The sequence below is a fragment of the Dendrobates tinctorius genome, unplaced genomic scaffold (genome assembly GCF_039654945.1).
Source record: "Dendrobates tinctorius isolate UK_male_01 unplaced genomic scaffold, ASM3965494v1 ptg000015l, whole genome shotgun sequence".
Classification (NCBI taxonomy): Eukaryota; Metazoa; Chordata; class Amphibia; order Anura; family Dendrobatidae; genus Dendrobates; species Dendrobates tinctorius.
In genome coordinates this window covers 8,562,302-8,581,123 of record NW_027361683.1, presented here as the reverse complement: position 1 = coordinate 8,581,123, position 18,822 = coordinate 8,562,302, and the positions used below count along the sequence as shown (strand labels likewise).

At 42.7% G+C, this 18,822-nt stretch overlaps 1 protein-coding gene across 1 annotated transcript in view; it reads right to left on the bottom strand.

The window, feature by feature from the left end:
- LOC141074578 (uncharacterized) overlaps window positions 1-18,822 on the bottom strand; it is a 132,016-nt gene that overhangs the window by 69,865 nt on the left and 43,329 nt on the right. Inside the window, exons 3-5 of the mRNA XM_073562052.1 lie at window positions 11,616-11,703; window positions 5,179-5,360; window positions 225-351 (exon numbers count right to left, since the gene is read on the bottom strand). Of these exons, the coding sequence (XP_073418153.1) occupies window positions 225-351; window positions 5,179-5,360; window positions 11,616-11,703 (397 nt within the window). The remainder of the gene's footprint in view (window positions 1-224; window positions 352-5,178; window positions 5,361-11,615; window positions 11,704-18,822) is intronic.

Below are 18,822 nucleotides of genomic sequence, written 5' to 3'. Positions count from 1 at the left end.
TTACCACTAACATGAAGTAAAATATGTCATGAAAAAACAGTCTCAGAATCAGCGGGATCCGTTAAAGTGTTCCAGAGTTATAACCTCATAAAATGACAGTGGTCAGAATTGTAAAAATTGGCCAGGTCATCAAGTTGCAAATTGGCCCGTCACTAAGGGGTTAAAGGAATCTATCTTGGCTGGAAGAAATACCTTGGACATGACAGAAACTCAACAGCACTTACCAAGTCGTTTGTGCAATCTGTCATTCGCATCCACATTGGAGTCAACAATACCATCAGTAGCGTCCGTATATTGAGGCATGAAATTATCTGATCTTCTAACATCTTCAAAATGAACATATTTTTGCTGCTGTGAGACACAAAGAAATAAACAGAACAAAACTCAAAAATGGAAAATGTTATGTAGAAACATTATGGTAATAGAGATGTTATGCAAAAAGTTCAAAATCTATTATTCGTTACCATTTTAGATAGTTACTATTCTTATCACATTTTTTTAGTCCCTTGTTCCTTTTACATTGTTTCCCTTTTCAACTTGCTTTAATGTTTCGTATTGTTGGACTCGATAGTATACAAATCATAAATCTGCCTTTGTCTAATAATGTAGAGTCGGTGGTGATGCATCAGGAGATTCCCTGATAGTTTCCCAATGGGCTTTACTGTGAATTTAAAAAATTAGCCAATGGACCTGAACTGCGAATTTTTACTGGAGTAAAGGTACTGTCACACTTAGCGATGCACCAGTGATCCCGGCCAGCGATATGACGCGGTCAGGATCGCTGGTACATCGCTAAGTGGTCGCTAGTGAGCTGCCACACAGGCAGATCTCACCAGCGACATCGCAGGGGTCGGGGGTCGCTACTTACCTGTCACACTAGGCGATCTTGCGTCCTCCTGCCCGGCTCCACGCTCGTCGCTCGTCTCTCCACAGGAAGCGCCGCAGGAAGCTGACGACGAGAAACGGCCCAGGACGTTCTCGTGCGATCAGCGATAACCAGCGGGGGAGCGGGTCGTAGGTAAGTATCAGACACAGCGATATCGCTAGTAATATCGCTATAACTTCACAAGTTATAGCGATATTGCTAGCGATATCGCTAAGGCCTCTTTCACACTTCAGTTTTTTGCATCAGTTCAAATCCGCCAAAAAGAGAGAGAGAGAGACTTTTTTTGTCCAGCAGAATTTCGGGTTAAATGAGTGTCTGGAGGATCCGCCAGAGAAAAAAACGTTACAAGCTCCATTTTGAAATCTTTGAGGATGGTGACGGACAGCAACTTTTGGCGGATCCTCAACAAAAACGGATGCAACGGACAGCAATCCGTCACAATCCGCCATTAATGCAAGTCAATGGGGAGAAAAACGGATCCTTAAAAAAAAATTGAGGATCCGTTTTTTTCAAAACCAGGCGGATTGTGACTGATTGTAAAAAACTGAAGTGTGAAAGAGGCCTAAGTGTGACAGTACCTTAACTCGGGTTATTTTTTACTTACCCATGCTTCCTATTCTGAGGTAATTTTTTCACTATCTTGAAAAACCCTTTAAATGACAGGGCATTACACGGGTATTTCCTTTCAGTATGCTATCACTTTATGATTGGTGGTGGACTAGCGCCTGGTCTGCCACTGCATTTTCTTCTAAGTTTTCCCTGCAGAGCAGTACTCCAGGCTACCTGGTTGAGCAGGGAACTGCAGCATCGCCCTATTCACTGCAATATGGTTGTGCTGCAGTTATCTCTATAGTGGGTAACCAGGGCCTTACAGTGCAGGGGAAACACAATGAGGAAAATACAGCACTAAACGTGATGGGATATCACAGTATATGCAATGACTACATGAATGGTGAGGGTTTGATCTGTGAAAACCCCACAATACAGAGAAGGTAAGAATTCCATCTCTGACTTATCTCTGCATTCTATCTAAAGCTTTCTCTGCACAAGAGTGATCTTAAGTACCCACAGCACAAGTGCATGTGGCATTAAAATAGCTTTGTCGCTCCTCAGGATCAGGATATGGGAGTCCATGAGATCATACCCCCACCACGCAGTGGCGTCGTAAGAGACGCATGAAGTCTCTGGCCTGGTCCTGGAGAAATGTGAGGCACTGTCTCCTGACAGCCGCGACGTATCCTAGCTCTCCTGGGCGTACTCATGCGGAAGCTGGGCGAAGTGTCTGTGGAAGAGGCGTCTGTGGCACCAGTGCAGAAGGATGGAGGTCAGCGGTGGTGACCGAGAATATCCTGGCAGTCTCTGCGTGTTTACCCTGGTCAGGCCTACAGCGAGCACCGTCGTCAGGCAGTGGTATGGTACAGGACGTCTCTCCAGTATTGGAGGTGAGAGAGCCCACAGTCACGCGCTGCTCGCAGTCTGGCTGCGTGTGTCGTCCGTTGGCAAAGCGGCCTGGTCTCCTGGCGTTGCGATGTGGAGAGTGATTCAACCTTCTCCTGCTGGTCACGCTGTCTTCCCACCAAAGAGGGTGTTTTGGCGCACTCCATCCCTTTTATAACTGACCCGCCCCTTGTAATCAAGTGCAAAGGTCTGTCCAGGTCAGAAAAACCTGCCCCCAGCAACAATGGTGACAGCCCCAATAGTTCCGGCCCTGATATAAGAGAGGTACCACTAGTCTGGTCCATCTCCCTACACCTACATGATGGGTAAGCACTAATGATACAATTGTACTGTTATCTTTTGACCTGTAATATAACTATGATGTTTTTTTGGGAATACCCCGTAGCAGGTCTCAGACGGTCTGGTCTCTGACACCATGTGCATCACGGCAGCATAATCGTTGAATCTGCACTTTATTTGTTTATTTGTGTTTTGCTGCCATGATGCACTTGTGTCTCGGTGATCAGTTTGCTCCTTGACTACTACCATGATGCTTTTAGTATGACTGCATATGTATTATTTATGCCTTGTGCCCATGCTTCTTACTAGGGTCATTTGTCCTTTTTTGCTATTATTTGTTAATATTGACCTTTTTAAATATGTATTTATAATCATTCAATAAAGATTTTTTTGTACTTTTTCTTCATTGTATAGCACTCCAATTTTTGGTTTTTCATATTGCATAGGAGTATACAAATACTATCCAGAATCAATTACATGGGGAAATATAAATGCTTGTGGAAGCTAGTACGTTTCCAACTATGTGAATGTGGGGAGGTTGAACTGACGGACAAGTCAGCCTGTGGAAAATGGCAGACTTGATATCATTCCTGGCTACTTCCCCTGACGTAGCTGCAGGTCAGCAGCGACACGCGTTGGGTTCTGTGGGCAGTGTGAGTATGCTTAGGTAATTTTCATGTGATCCAGCAATTGCCTTCCCTCATCTATGGACTTGCATGGTAATCATTTGGATTGTTTACATACCGACAAGTGACTATTAGACTGATCAGACATTACTGCTGCAAATTGTCCATATGTTTATACTAAACAATTTATGCATATTATATGGTGATAGAGGGCATTGTTGCGAATGCATTTTTTTGAAACACTTATTTATATAAACATTTCTTCCTTTGTATACTGCATGTGTTCTCCACCTGCCCACTTTTGTTTCATTTGTGGTTTTTAATTGTTTTTATTGTACACTTGGATCTCTCTGGCTATTGTATGTCAATAAAAGCCTTTTTTCACATGGACATTCTGCTGTTGCGTGCATGTTATCCTGTGTCTCTTTTCTCCCTTTTTTTCATTTGATCTACTTGGCACAGTGTTGCACCCAGTTATCATATTCATGTCATATTTTCCGTGGTGCCCACCTATATACATACATAAAGGCAGAGGGATAGCGCAGTATAGGCTGAGATACAGAGAAAGGGGTGTCATGTGGTAGTTTGACCATTAGAGGGCAGTGGGGAGAGTAGGAGAAATTGACGGTGTAACTGCCATGGGTCGAGGTAACTGTCATCGGTCAAAGGTAACTGTAAAGTGATAGTGGGCGGAGCTACCAGGACTGGGAGTATAAAGGCTGAGGGAAGGTTCTGGAAAGTCCAGTCAGCCAGGGGAGCTCACTAGAGAGGAAGATCTGCCTTAGAGAGAAGACGGTAAAAGCCTTCAGAGAGTAACTGACTGTGGAGACGGTCACAGGGGGTGACCCAAAAGGACATTAGCCACAGATGGAGATGGTCTCGGGGTACCAAGTGGACGGTGTACTTTGAAGGGTGAAACGCTGTGGTGGAAGTGCCTAGAGTAGCCATGGTGGGAAGAGCCACAAAGGACGCCATGACGGTGAAACTAAGAAGTGAAGGTAACCGGGTCTGTGAGCAAGAGAACAGTGAAATTCCTGTGATGAAGTGCTGTGGTCATCAGAGAGGCGGCCAATAAAAACGGACCTGTTGAACATAACTCCTGTCTCTGTCTCGTGTCTGTCGGCAGCAAGAAATGAGTCACCCCCCATTCCTGTTGGATCAGCACCTCCCCCACCTATCTTACATGATATTCACGTGATCTCTGACTTTGTTCATATTGATTGGATTGTCAGTTTAAGTGGACGGCCATGTTTTGGTAGGATTGCAATTGTGCCATACTCTTTCCATTTTTGGATGATGGGTTAAACAGTGCTCCATGAGATTTTCAGAGCTTGAACTATTTTTTATAGCCTAACCATATTTTACTCTTCTCTGTGTCTTTATCCCGGACCTGTCTGGTGTGTTCCTTTGTTTTCATGATGTTGTTTGATTCCTAATGCACTCAAACAAACTTCTGAGTTCTGAGGCCTTCAGAGAATTGCTGTAGTTATACTGAAAATACACACAAGTGGACTATGTGACTATAGGAGAAAATTTGTCAATCAGGATTTTACTTAGGGGTACCAGACTACAGAGGGCTCAATACAAATACACATCATATTTATATTTTTAAATTATTTAGAAAACCATGTATTAATTCCTTAACACTTCACAAATACTTGCTACTTTGCATTGGTAGATCACATAAAATCCCAATAAAATACATTTACTTTTGTGAGGGTAACGTGAAAAAAGGGGAAAAAGTTCATGGGGTATGAATACATTTTCAAGGCACTGTATGTCACTGTAAGCCCATTATTTTAACAAAAAGATTTTTTTCATAGCTTTGGATTGCAGATTGACGTTAATGAAGAAAAAAGTGGAAACATTGAGAGAGATGAGCTAGTTAAAAAAAAATAATTCTTCCTTTTATATCTTTATCAAAATTACCTGCTCTTTCAGAGTTTGCTGATCTAGGAAGAGCTCATGAAATCTTGCTCTCCACAGTTCTTTCTCCCCTGAAAGGTCCGTCTCCAGGTTATCAATTTTCTCTTGAAATTTATTTAGCCTGCTAATAGAAGATGTGTTGATATCTTGTATCCTTTCCAGTTCCTCTAGTAGGTCATCGTCATCTTTGTGATATAATTGATAAAAAAATACATATTAAAATGTGTTTTTAAAAGGTGCTATCACATTTAATTGCATGTAATACTGTAAGACAAGAAGGACTGCCAGCATAGTGAGGTGTCAGGTTAGGGCTCATTCAGATGTCAGTTTTTCGCATAGAATTCTATCCATGTTTTTTATGGATATAACACTTTCCTATTATAGACTATGGAGCTGTTTACACGTCATATTTTTTTTCAGACAAAATGATCCTCACAAAATTACAGAAACACGTCCAATTTTAATCCGAGTCTTGGATCAATCTAGTTAGTGCAAGTCTATTGGTGCGTGAAAAATCTGACCAAACTCTGATCAAAAACACTAATGAAACTCAGATTGTTTACTATACGGAGTCTAAAAAACAAAAAACAATAAAAAACAAATCTGAACTGAGAAAAGTAAGTTAATGTGTATGCACAATGTAAGTGCATATTAACACATGACCATTAACCAGAGAAAACAAAAAGCAAAAAACACAAATATAACTAAAAAGTAAAAAATATACTGCAAATAATGCATAAAGGTAATGATAATAATAAGGGTATTTAGTAAACATAATTTTGATCAAAATAATGTACAAGCCATCCCGCCACGTCACGGCAACCCTTGTGGGACAGTCCCTACTCTAGTATTTAAAACCTTTTCACTTGCCAAGTGGCGTGAATATGAATAAGGGTCGAGCGACTGAACCACTAGTAACAGCTTAGGCCAGACTGGATGGCTTTCCCAGCTCAGAAAGAGGGCGGTCACACCCATATATGCACTGAATGCACAATGAAATGAATAAAAAACAAATCTGAACTGAGAAAAGTAAGTTAATGTGTATGCACAATGTAAGTGCATATTAACACATGACCATTAACCAGAGAAAACAAAAAGCAAAAAACACAAATATAACTAAAAAGTAAAAAATATACTGCAAATAATGCATAAAGGTAATGATAATAATAAGGGTATTTAGTAAACATAATTTTGATCAAAATAATGTACAAGCCATCCCGCCACGTCACGGCAACCCTTGTGGGACAGTCCCTACTCTAGTATTTAAAACCTTTTCACTTGCCAAGTGGCGTGAATATGAATAAGGGTCGAGCGACTGAACCACTAGTAACAGCTTAGGCCAGACTGGATGGCTTTCCCAGCTCAGAAAGAGGGCGGTCACACCCATATATGCACTGAATGCACAATGAAATGAATAAAAAACAAATCTGAACTGAGAAAAGTAAGTTAATGTGTATGCACAATGTAAGTGCATATTAACACATGACCATTAACCAGAGAAAACAAAAAGCAAAAAACACAAATATAACTAAAAAGTAAAAAATATACTGCAAATAATGCATAAAGGTAATGATAATAATAAGGGTATTTAGTAAACATAATTTTGATCAAAATAATGTACAAGCCATCCCGCCACGTCACGGCAACCCTTGTGGGACAGTCCCTACTCTAGTATTTAAAACCTTTTCACTTGCCAAGTGGCGTGAATATGAATAAGGGTCGAGCGACTGAACCACTAGTAACAGCTTAGGCCAGACTGGATGGCTTTCCCAGCTCAGAAAGAGGGCGGTCACACCCCTATATGCACTGAATGCACAATGAAATGAATAAAAAACAAATCTGAACTGAGAAAAGTAAGTTAATGTGTATGCACAATGTAAGTGCATATTAACACATGACCATTAACCAGAGAAAACAAAAAGCAAAAAACACAAATATAACTAAAAAGTAAAAAATATACTGCAAATATATTTTTTACTTTTTAGTTATATTTGTGTTTTTTGCTTTTTGTTTTATACGGAGTCTAGTACGGTATACTCTACGGAGAGGGAAGATGAAGGAAAAATGAAGGGCAGAGTTAGAAAACATTCTGAAACGTATTGCCATAGCCGGATTTCCATCTATACTGCTCGATACTGCTGAATAACAGACCCCTTATGCTGCTTCTGTCAGAAGGCTAAAAAATATTGAACAGCAGATTTGATTTTTTTCCTTCTTCTTTGCATTCAGCATATTGTTTCAAATCTTGGAAGATTGGAGTTTATTAGACAGTTAGAGTTGGACAGATCAATTTGTGGGACTCCGATACATCAGCTAGGTCACTGGACGAGAGCTCTGCAAATCTTTTACCTTATGGGTTGCCCAGTGTGGCTACTGATTAGCCAAACTGGCATGATGTCATTAGTGCGTCATGCTGCAATGATGACATCGTACCAGCTAATCAAAAACCTTGTCGGGATCCCAGAAAGGATCGCATAGCTCCCCATCCAGCGGCCAGAGATTACTGACTTGGCCGATGGAATAGAGTCCCATGAATCAATCCACCCAACTTCAGACACAGTGATGCTAAAAATATTTTATTTATTTGTTTTTAATGAGGTAAAGGTGGTTGATTTGAATTTTTTTATATTTTTTCTTTATTTTCTATTTCCTTTACAGAAATTGAACATTTAATCATTTTATTGCTACTGCTATACACTGCAATACAATAGTATTGCATCGTGGTTGTCCTATGGAGCTCATGGCTGTGCTTGATAGGTGCACTGAGGTGGAGGTTACGTGGGCCGATTGCTTGAGTTATGGGGGCTGATTGTGTCACAGTTGAGTGACTGACGTCAAATAAATGCTGCTGCCAGAGATTGATGATTGATTGTGGCATTTAAGTGGTAAAACTACAGCGAAAAGAGCAAACTTTGGTCACTATAGTTACAGACAAATTCTAGCTATGCAAAACTACATGGTAGCCCACTTCCTACATATCTTTGCGAAGAAAATGTACATTGTTTAAGGCGATTAATGATACTAAAGTGGATTTTAAACTCTGTATTGCTTTGTAAAACAAATTAAGCAGAAATCTTTGGCCAAATCCACAGGTAACACATGGGAATATTGTAATTTGCCCAGTGTGAACATAGTCTTAAAATGTATGGGAGATTTAGTTGGAAAAATTTTCAGCTAGGCTATGTGCACACGGTGTGTTTTTTGTGCTTTTTCGCAACAGTTTTTCAGCGTGGAAATGGGCCAAAAATACTATGGAATCCTTATACCAGCTAATTCAATGACAATCCTAAAGTGCTGTGCACATGATCAGTAATGTTCTTTGAGTAATTGCAGTGCGTTTTTTGTGCAGCATGTCAATTCTTTTTGTGGATTTTTAATGTTGTTCACCCATTGACTTAAATTGAGTCAGTCAAAAAAGCAGGTGTAAAAATGTTTGCGGATTTGCTGAGTTTTTGTTTGCATTTTTACGGGCTTCCTATGGTGTTTCCCACACCCTCATCTGTATGATAGCCTGTGAAACACCGGCGCGGCGGTACTGATCGGTGGTAACGTTGCCACCGGTAAGATAGTTGATCAAAGCACTGGGACTTCATGCTGACCCTGCAGATATACCGTGGCTTGCAGCTGTGATGTGTGGTAAAATGCTTACCGTAGGTCAGCAGTTATGGGCTGATGAGAGACTACTCCTCCCATCAGGCTATGTCTGCTGTCACAGCTAACAGTGATAGCAGGAGCCGCTGATGGGAAAAGTAGTCTCTCCGCAGCCGGCGCCTGTGCGCAAACTTTAAAGAAAAACTCAACATATAAAATAATTAAATGCATATTAGAAACACATTATACTCACCTATCACGAAATCCCCGATGCCCTCGTCTACTATGAAAAATGTAAAATAGAAAAATATACTCACCTTAATGCCCAATCCATGATGCCCATGTTTCCTATAAAAAAAATCTAAAATAAACCACCATATACTCACCTGTCCACCATACTCCACATAAACCCGAGTGTGCCACAGCAATCTCACACGTAGAACAGTCACATCGGGAGATGTCACTGCTCTAACCGGCCACCGGTTATACACTGACAGAAGGTAATCGCTCCCGCAGTTTATCACTGAGCTGCAGTGACAGATGTCCCTGGAGTTCATCAGTTGTGTGGGAACTTTCTCTTATAGTGCTGCCGTAAGGGAGAACACCAGAGCTAATCAGATGGTGAACTCCATTGAACTCTCTGACTGCAGCTCAGTGCTATACACTGTGGGAGCGATTACTTCCTGTGTCAATGTGTTGCCAGCTGTCTTTGAGAGCAGTCACATCAGTGACTGCTCTCAAAGTCATATGGATCTTTGTGGGTTCTGCGGACAGGTGAGGAATATTGTGGTTTATTATTTTATTTTTGTTGCAAGAGACATTGGCTTCAGTTACTTAGGCATTTGATGAGTATGGTTTAATTTAGATTGAATAATGGAGTCTGTGTCATTATTTCAAATAAAGGACATTATTCTGTGTGTGTTTTGTTATAATATCACTATGGGGTTAGTAATGGGGATGTCTTATAGATGCCTCTCCATTACTAACCTGTGGGATTAATGTCACTTGACAATTCAAAGATGACATCAACCCCACCCCAACCATTACCCCACTTGCCACTGCTACAGGGCAAGTGGGAAGAGAGAGACTAAGTGCCAGATTTGGCGCATCTTATAGATGCGCCTTTTCTGGGGCAGCTGAGAGCTGATTTTTTTAGTCTGGGAGGGGGACAACATTCATGGCCCCTTCCTATGCTATTAATATCACTCCCCAACTGTCTGCCTAGCATTTGTTGGTTAGGTTTTATAGGGGGACCCTACATAAAACATTTTCTGGGGTCCCCCTGTAAACTAGCCAGTAAAAGCTAAGCAAACAACTGTGAGCTGATATTAATAGCCCGGGAACCTTTATGGCTATTGACTCTTTCTCAGAACATTAACATCAGCTGTTGGCTTTCTCTTTGCTGGTTATTAAGATTACACAAGTGCCCACGCAATTTTTTTTTAAATTAACAGTTGCTGGTTACAGCCTTTGTAGGTTCATTCTGTTAACACTCCTTCATAGGCTGGTGACAATGTGTGTTTGTGTGCATTTGTTTGTGTGTGTGTTTGTGTTTACTTACCAACTTAGTAATGAGGGTGTCTGGCTGACACCTTTTCATTACTAAACCTAGGGCTTGGTGTCAATGACAGCTGCTGACACCAAGCCCTAATCTCATTACCCTGATGCCATACTGCATCAGAATGAAAAAGCTGGTGTTGAACCAAGAAATTACATCACCAAACTTTTTTTTTCTTAAATCTCTTTACTTAGCCTAAAAAAGCTTTCATTGCTGTATAAAAGCGCATACAAATACCTCATGTAAAACTGCATCAAAAACGCACCAAAAAATGCTTCAAAATGCGCGTTTTTGCTGCCAAGAGATACAGAAACCTTGCAGAAATTTTTGCAAGCAAATACTCGACTGTTTAATTCATTTGGTTGGATATTGCAGAAATGTATGTGCTTGCTGCTAAAGCCACTCCATTTGGTTGAAAGGAACTGTTGCAAAACTTTCCTGGCAACTCTACAGCATCTGTATACACCCTTAATATTTGAGATAATATTTAAGTAAAAGCTAATAAAAAGAAGCAAAAAGATGATTCAATCAATTTACAGTCTCAGATCAGTAATCAGGCTGGAAGTGCACTGGAGAGTGTTAACGCACTGGGAAGAATCAAGTGTACACACCCAATGCACTTCCAGCCCGATGTATATGGCTTTATATTAGATTTTTCGCACATTGGTTCTCTACAAAAAAAAAGATACAATTTGTGTTGGGGGACAATCACCTATAGCAGCCTTACCACTACATACATATATATATATATATATATATATATACACACTGACAGGCTCTCTTTGAGAGAGTTGTTGGTATTACAATCTAATGAATGTGCATGTTTTTTTGTCAATGGGGAGAGGGAGACAACACTGAATAGATTATCTTGTGGGCACAAAGTATTGGATATATTGAAGTCCAACATGACTGATCTATCTTTTCATTAAAGAGAACCTGTCACCAGAAAAAATGTTGTTAACCAGCAGATGTGGTGTTAATCAGTACGTCAATAGCGTTATTATGCTGCCCAACACCTGCACATAGCCGAATGCTGTGGGGAGAAAATTAACTTTATTCTCCTTGGCAGCATTACGGTTTCAGTCATGGGGGTGGAGTCAGCATGGGTTCAGTCATCGCTCTGAGTATACAGAGTTTCCTTTAACATGTGCTACCAGGTGACAGTTAGTTTGCCCCCATACACTTTGCCTAGGTTGAAATTGGTGCAGTGAGGTGACATATATTTCACGAATATGGCCTACTTTCACTTCACAAAACCTTTCCAAAGAGAAAAATATGGAATGATGTATACCTGAATGCAGTTTATCCTGCTTAGCAGACAGCATATGTGTATTTTCCTCTGTAGATGACTTTGGTCCAAATGTTAAAGTTGACATGAGCTAAGAGAAACATAAAAATATATTAACTTATTAACTGAAAATGCATATATGTGTAATTACACAAATTCCTCATAATAGCTTAAAGGGGTGTTTCCATCTGGGACATTTACAGCATATTGATGGTACCCGCATGTATTGAACACTAATGGCATATCCCATTGATGTGCCTCAGTGTCCCAAATAGGACAATGTCTTTAATGTTATTCTTAGAAGTGTTTAACTATAGAAAAGATGGTGGCTCAGAGATGAAACCATATATTTATTTTATATTTGTTAAACGAGAAATTATCATACCAAATTATTTTTAAAACCATGTCCATTTAAAGGAATCCTATCAATGGAAAAAACACCATTAACCAGAAAAAATGGGGTTAATCTGCAGGTTAATAGCGTTCTCAACCTGCCCGGTGCTGAAACTTAGAGCCAGCTGCCAGTAGGAAATTAACTTTATTCCCCCAGCAGCATTAAGGCTCCAGTAGTAGAGGCAGCGCCAGTGCGGGTTTCGTCACTAACTGACAGCAGGCCATAATGCTGAGCCGCTGTTAGTCAGTGATGGGGGTGCGGTTACTGCCGTTGTGCTCTATACACAGAGCGGTGACTAAACCCGCATCAGCGCCGCCCTTACGACTGGAATGAGAACCTGAATTGTAATCCTGCCTGACGCCTGCACTTAGAGCCGTGCAGCCGGAAGGAAACTAACTTTATTCTCCTCAGCAGAAGGCCCTAAGGGTACATGCCTACAATTCTTAACTAGCAGTGCTTTGGACGCAGCGTATGTTTGCGGAGTCCAAAGCACTGACTTCTATTAAATGCAGGCAAATCCGCATATGTTCACTGAACCATGCGGATTTAACTCATTCAATAAATTTCTATTGATGTAATTTCTGTTTTGGAGACTAGCGTCTGCGCAATAGAAATTGACATGCTGTGGTTTTGAAAGACGCGCCACATGTCAGTGTCTGCAGTTGATCAGCAGGCGCACATACATGCATAGTGCTCTAACATCAGACTGCTGCGGGTTTGACGCTGCATAAACACGTCAAACCCGCAGTAGCTCCTGATTATGGGCATGTACCCTAAGTGCAGGCGTCGGGCAGGTTTATAATGTTATTAACCTGCAGATTTACCCCATATCTGCAGGTTAATAGCGTTTTTTCATTTTACAGGTTTGATAGAAAAATCCTAATGACAAGTTCGATTTTTAAGTTAGCTACAGACAGTGTCAGGTTGGCACCATTACACTGATTAAAATGATACCTGGGTTGATGACCTCCACCTGTGGTTGTTGTTTAAACTGTAATTGCAGGTTTTAGTTAATGAGATTTTCTTGCTTCGGGGCGGACTGTGGGGGGGGGTCTTATTTGGTCCTCTTTTCTCATATTCATAATTATGGGCTTATTTGTCAGGTCACTGAAACTTCAGTGACTTGCCTTATGTATTAAATATTGCGCTTGGCAGTTCATATTGTGGTCTTTGTTAAAAAAAAAAAGATGCTACTGCACATGTGCGGCCGCTATTTTGCTGAAGTTAAATTTTTTTTTCCCAAAGAACATAATAAGAACTGCGCAAGCGCAGTATATAAAGTAGGAGGCAGGTCACTGAAGGTTCATTGACCTGTCATTTAAGCCCATAAGGATGAATATGGGAACAGAGTGCCACATAAAGCCCCACTCACAGCCCCGCCCCAGAGCACGAGAATTTCATTAACTGAAAACTCCAAATACAGATTAAATAACAACCATAAGATGGATTTTATCAACCCAGGTATCATTTTAATCAGTTTAACAGCGACAATCTGACAATGCCTGTAGTTTGCTTCTCCTGATGACAGGTTTGCTTTAAATATAAATGTCTATGTCTACCTTTGATTCAGAAATAGAATGGAAGGAGAACACAAAAAGGACAGAAACATGCAAGATGTTACCTCTTCAGAAAGAAGCAGAAAGAAGCGCCAAGTGAATTTGTACCAAAAGAATGGATTCTAGGAAGAGAATAGAAGAAAAAGAACACAGGTGGGTAATAGAAATCTAATAAGTTATTAAGTATTATTATGATAATTTCTATCATGGAGAAGTACTATCCTCATGAAAACAATCTGAAATGTGGACCTTAACCACTTAGGGAAGGTTCACATGCGTCAAGTACACAGCAGGTTGCATATTATTGTAACAACATTGTGGTTGACATCTATGAAACCTTGGAGAAAATTTAAGTTCCACTGTGTGGGTAGGAGGGGGAGAAGCTGTAGTTCTGCAATTTTGGTGATTTGTTTGTTAGGCTATGTGCACACATTGTGGATTTGATGCGCATGCGCAGCGTTTTTTCCACGTGGAATTTCACCAAATCCGCAAAGGATTGCTCAAGTAATGTTAATTAATGGGAATCCAGAATTGGTGTGCACATGCTGCAGAAAATTCCATCCTGATTCGCAGCGTTTTATTTTCCGCAGCATGTCAATTTTATTTGTGGATGTGCAGCGTTTTTGCACGCACTGACATACATTGAGTCAGTCTAATCTGCAGCCAAACCGCAAGTGTAAAAAGGTTTTCGGATTTGCGTGCCAAAAACTCTGCAGGAAGGAAATGATGTCAGAAGGAGGAACAGTGTGTGGGCGGAGAATATGTGTGAGTGGAGAATAAGTGTAAGCGGAGAATATTTGCATGTCTGTCTGTGTCTGTCTGTGGGTGTCTGTGCATCTGTCTGTGTGTGTACCCAGGCGTTGTCTGATGGGACTACTACTCTGCTGTCACATATAATAGTGACAGTATGAGCCAATGATGGGAGAGTAGTCCCATCATCTGATGATTGTGTTCAATTGTAAAAAAAAAAATAAAAACATTTACATAATCACGTACAATATACATACTCACCAATGTGATGGAGTCAGCTTACGCTAAGTCATTTTCTTTAGAGTGGACCCTCTGGGTCGTGGCACCCACCCACCTAGGGCGAGCTGACCTAGTGAAGACCACCCCCTATACAGGGAGTGTCAGGGGCAAGACCAAGGGGTGAGCCACCACGACTGCTGGAACCAGACGGCCGGCTCAGGTAGACACTAAGTACGAGTGTCTGACAACAAAGGACGTGCAGGAAACAAGACAAGACAGGACGTGAATTCAAAGGTATCTTCATTAAGGCAAACTCAAGGTTACATCAGGTGCAAGACGTGATAACAGGGAAAACACAGCAAGGTGCGTGCAAGGGCACGCCAAGGTCCATGGCATGGTATGTGCCAGGTGGCACGCCTGGGTACAGGCAAGGGCTCAATAGCTTCTGACTCCGGACAGCTGGCAACGATCGACATGATCAGGGCATCAGGCTGCGGACATCAGCTCCGGACATCAGGCTGCAGTCATCAGGCTTACAATCTCTGGCAGCGATCGGCAGGTTCCGGGCATCCGGCAGGCAAACCAGGATTCAGGCAAGGAGGCACGACAGATCTCCAGACATGGTGCATGTTAGGGAACACGCCAAGATCCAAGGCAAAGTTCCAGGCAGGGTGTGTGCTAGGGGCACACCAGGGTCCAGGGCAAGGTGCAAGGAAGGTGCGTGTGTAGGGGACACACCAGGTTCAAAGTACAAAACATGGTGCATGTGTAGGTGACACGCCAGGGTTCAAAGTTCAAAGTACAAGACATGGTGCATGTGTTGGGACACGTCAGGGTTCAAGGTCCAAGGCAAGGTCCTGCGCGTGCCGAGAGACATGCCAGGGTCAGGGTACAAGGCAAGGTCCTGCGCGTGCCAAGGGACACGCCAGGGTCAGGGAACAAGGCAAAGTCCTGCGCGTGCCAAGGGACACGCCAGGGTCAGAGTTCAAGGCAAGGTCCTGCTCGTGCCGAGGGACACGCCAGGGTCAGAGTTCAAGGCAAGGTCCTGCTCGTGCCGAGGGACACGCCAGGGTCAGGTTCAAGACAGGGTGCGTGCTAAGAGACACACCAGGGTTCAGGCTAGGGCCTGTGTGTGCAAGAGGGCATGACAAGGTACAAGCTAGGGCCTGTGCGTGCAAGAGGCCATGACAGGGTATAGGCTAGGGCCTGTGCGAGCAAGAGGGCATGACAGGGTACATGGCAAGATCTGCGAGTACTTTTCCAGAAGCACGGGGAGGTATGTCAAGGAGCAGTCTAGGGCCTGCGCATGCTATTAGAGAAGCACGCAAAGCACAGTGCAGAGACAGCATGGGTGCAAGGAAGCACAGAGAGCACGGCTGGGGCACTGGCTAGCTGGTTGGACTGAGGCACAGACGGACGGGCAAGATTCCGGCGAACCCGGCTGGGGCATAACAGGCGACACAGCTGTCACTGGCTGACGAGCAAGGCTGAGGCACAAGCAGGCGGGCACGGCTAGGGCAGGCACGGCTGAGGCACAGACAGGAGGCTAGGAAGACCAGGCGCATGCAAAGGCACACGAAGAAACAAGGCAAAGCTAGACAAGGTACGGAACAAGGAGCGGAACGTAGGCAAAAGCACAGAGCCGGGTCAGAGAGAGAGTATAGGGCTAGCAGCGGAGCGTAGGCCGAAGCCCAGAGCAGGGTCAAAGGAGAACCTTGAGACTAGCCAGGAAATGTGCTAGAGAGCACCATAGGATAGAGTCAAGCAGTTGAGCGTAGGCCGAAGCCTAGAGCCGGGTTGAGGCAGAACCTTGAGACTAGACATGGAATGTGCAAGAGAGCACAATAAGACAGAGTATGGAAAACCAAGCAGAGACAGAGAATGTGGAAGTACTACAAGGCTCAGAATAGCAAAGGCCAGACATGGCGAAACAGGCAAGGCAGAGAACATAGGAAGTACTACAAGGCAAAGCATAGCAAGGACAAGACATGGCGAAAACAGGCAAAGGCAGAGAACATAGGAAGTACTACAAGTCCAAGGATATCAAAGACAAAACATGGCACAAAAGACAACACAAGACATGGCACGAGACAAGAGGCAGAATACAAGCACAGAGCGTGTGCAGAGAAGCACTACAGGGCAGAGTGCAGGGGCACAGAATACAGGGAGCGACTGAGCAGACCAAGCAGCCATGCAGAGAAGCAACACGCGCACTGGCAATGGCAGGCAGCCATGAGATGAGGCGCGCGTGCACACTGCTCCAGGCATCTTGCAGCACAGCAGTCACGAGGTGCATGTGCACACTGCTTCCAGGGATCTTGCAGCATAAGACATAACGGGCATGATAGGTCAGTGCACGTGCACACTGCTCCAGGAGTCATGTAGCATACCAGACATGGCGGGCATGATAGTTTGGTGCGCATGCACACTGCTCCAGGGTTCATGCGGCATAACAGACATGGCGGGCATGACAACCAAACACCTAATCCCCGACACCCACGTCTCCTGCAAGCAATCAAAAATAATAAACCAACATATACTCCCTGTCCACCGTAGTCCATTTAATAACAAGTGTCCCACGACGATCTCACATGTAGAACAGTCACATCAGGAGATGTGACCACTCTACACGGCCTCCGGCAATACACTGACAGGAGGTGATCACTCCCACAGTGTATCACTGAGTCGTCGTGAGAGTTCACTGGAGTACATCAGCTGATCAGCTCCGGTGCTCTCACCTGCAGCACTGCTGCATAAGAAAATTCTCACGCAGCGGTGCCGTAAGTGAGAGCACAAGAGCTGATGAACTCCGGTGAACTCTCACAGCAGTGTAGTGATACACTGGGGGAGCGATCACCTCCTGTCAATGTATTGCGGGAGGCCAGGTAGAACAGTCACATGTCCCGATGTGACTGTTCTACATGTGAGATGATCGTGGGACACTCGGGAATCGACAACATCGGACAGGGAGTATTATATGTTGGTTTATTATTTTATTTGTTGCAGGAGACAAGAGCGTCAGGGATTAGGCATTCAGTAAGTATGATAAATTAAGATTCAGTATAGGAGTTTATGTGATTATTTCAAATAAAAGACTTTATTTAGGCCATGACTTCATTTACCATGCAACTATAAGACTAGTAATGGATAGATGTCTTATAGACGCCTCTACATTACTAACCTGTGGGCTTCATGTCACTTAACAATACAAAGGTGACATCAACCCCACAAATATGAACCCCACTTGCCACCGCTACAGGTCAAGTGAGAAGAGCGAGGCTAAGTGCCAGAATTGGCACATCTATAAGGTGAGACATTTCTGGGGCGGCTGAGAGCTGATGTTTTTAGCCTTGGGAATGCCAATATTCATGGCCCCTTTCCAGGCTATTAATATCAGCACCCAGCTGTTTGTCTAGCCTTTGCTGGTTCAGTTTTATAGGGGGACCCCCATGTCAATTTTTTTCTGGGATTCCACTGTAAACTAGCCAGTAAAGGCAGCAAACAGCTCTGAGCTGATATTAATAGCCTGGGAACATTTATGGCTATTGGCTCCTTCCCAGAATATTAACATCTGCCCTCAGCTGTCAGCTTTCCCTCTGCTGGTTATTAAAATTATGCAGGAGCCCACGCAATTTTTAAAAAAAGTTTTTGAAAAATAAACAGATATTGCATTTCATGCTGATTTCTGAAAGTTCCTTTTTTGTTACAGCATATGTAGGTTAATTATTTTAATGCTCCTACCTAGGCTGGTGTGTGTGTGGTGCCTTATTTAATATTAATGAGGGTATCTGGCTGAAGAGGTTGAACAAGGAAATTAAATCACAATTTTTTTTTTTAATAATATATCTTTATTTAGCTCTATGGATTTACAAAAACGCATGAAAATCTGCGTTAAATCTGCATAAAAAATGCATGGATTTTCAACTGCGCTTTCTGCCAAGAGAGGCAGAAACCGCACAGGATTTTACACAAGCAAATCTGCAAGGTTGGCACGTAGCCTCAAGGTATATGCCCACATTGCGGATTTGCTTTTGTAAAACTCTGCGTGGTTTCTGAATCTCTTGGCAGAAAACGCAGTTGAAAATCCACGCGGTGTTTATGCGGATTTGATGCGGATTTTCCCCCATTACTAATCCTATAGTTATATGGTAAATAAAGACACAGACAAAATAAAGTTCTTTAATTGAAATAATCCCACAGACTCCATTATTGAATCTTAATTTACCATATTTACTGCATCGCCTAATCCCCAAATCCCTCGATCTCCTGCAACAAAAATAAATTAAGAAAC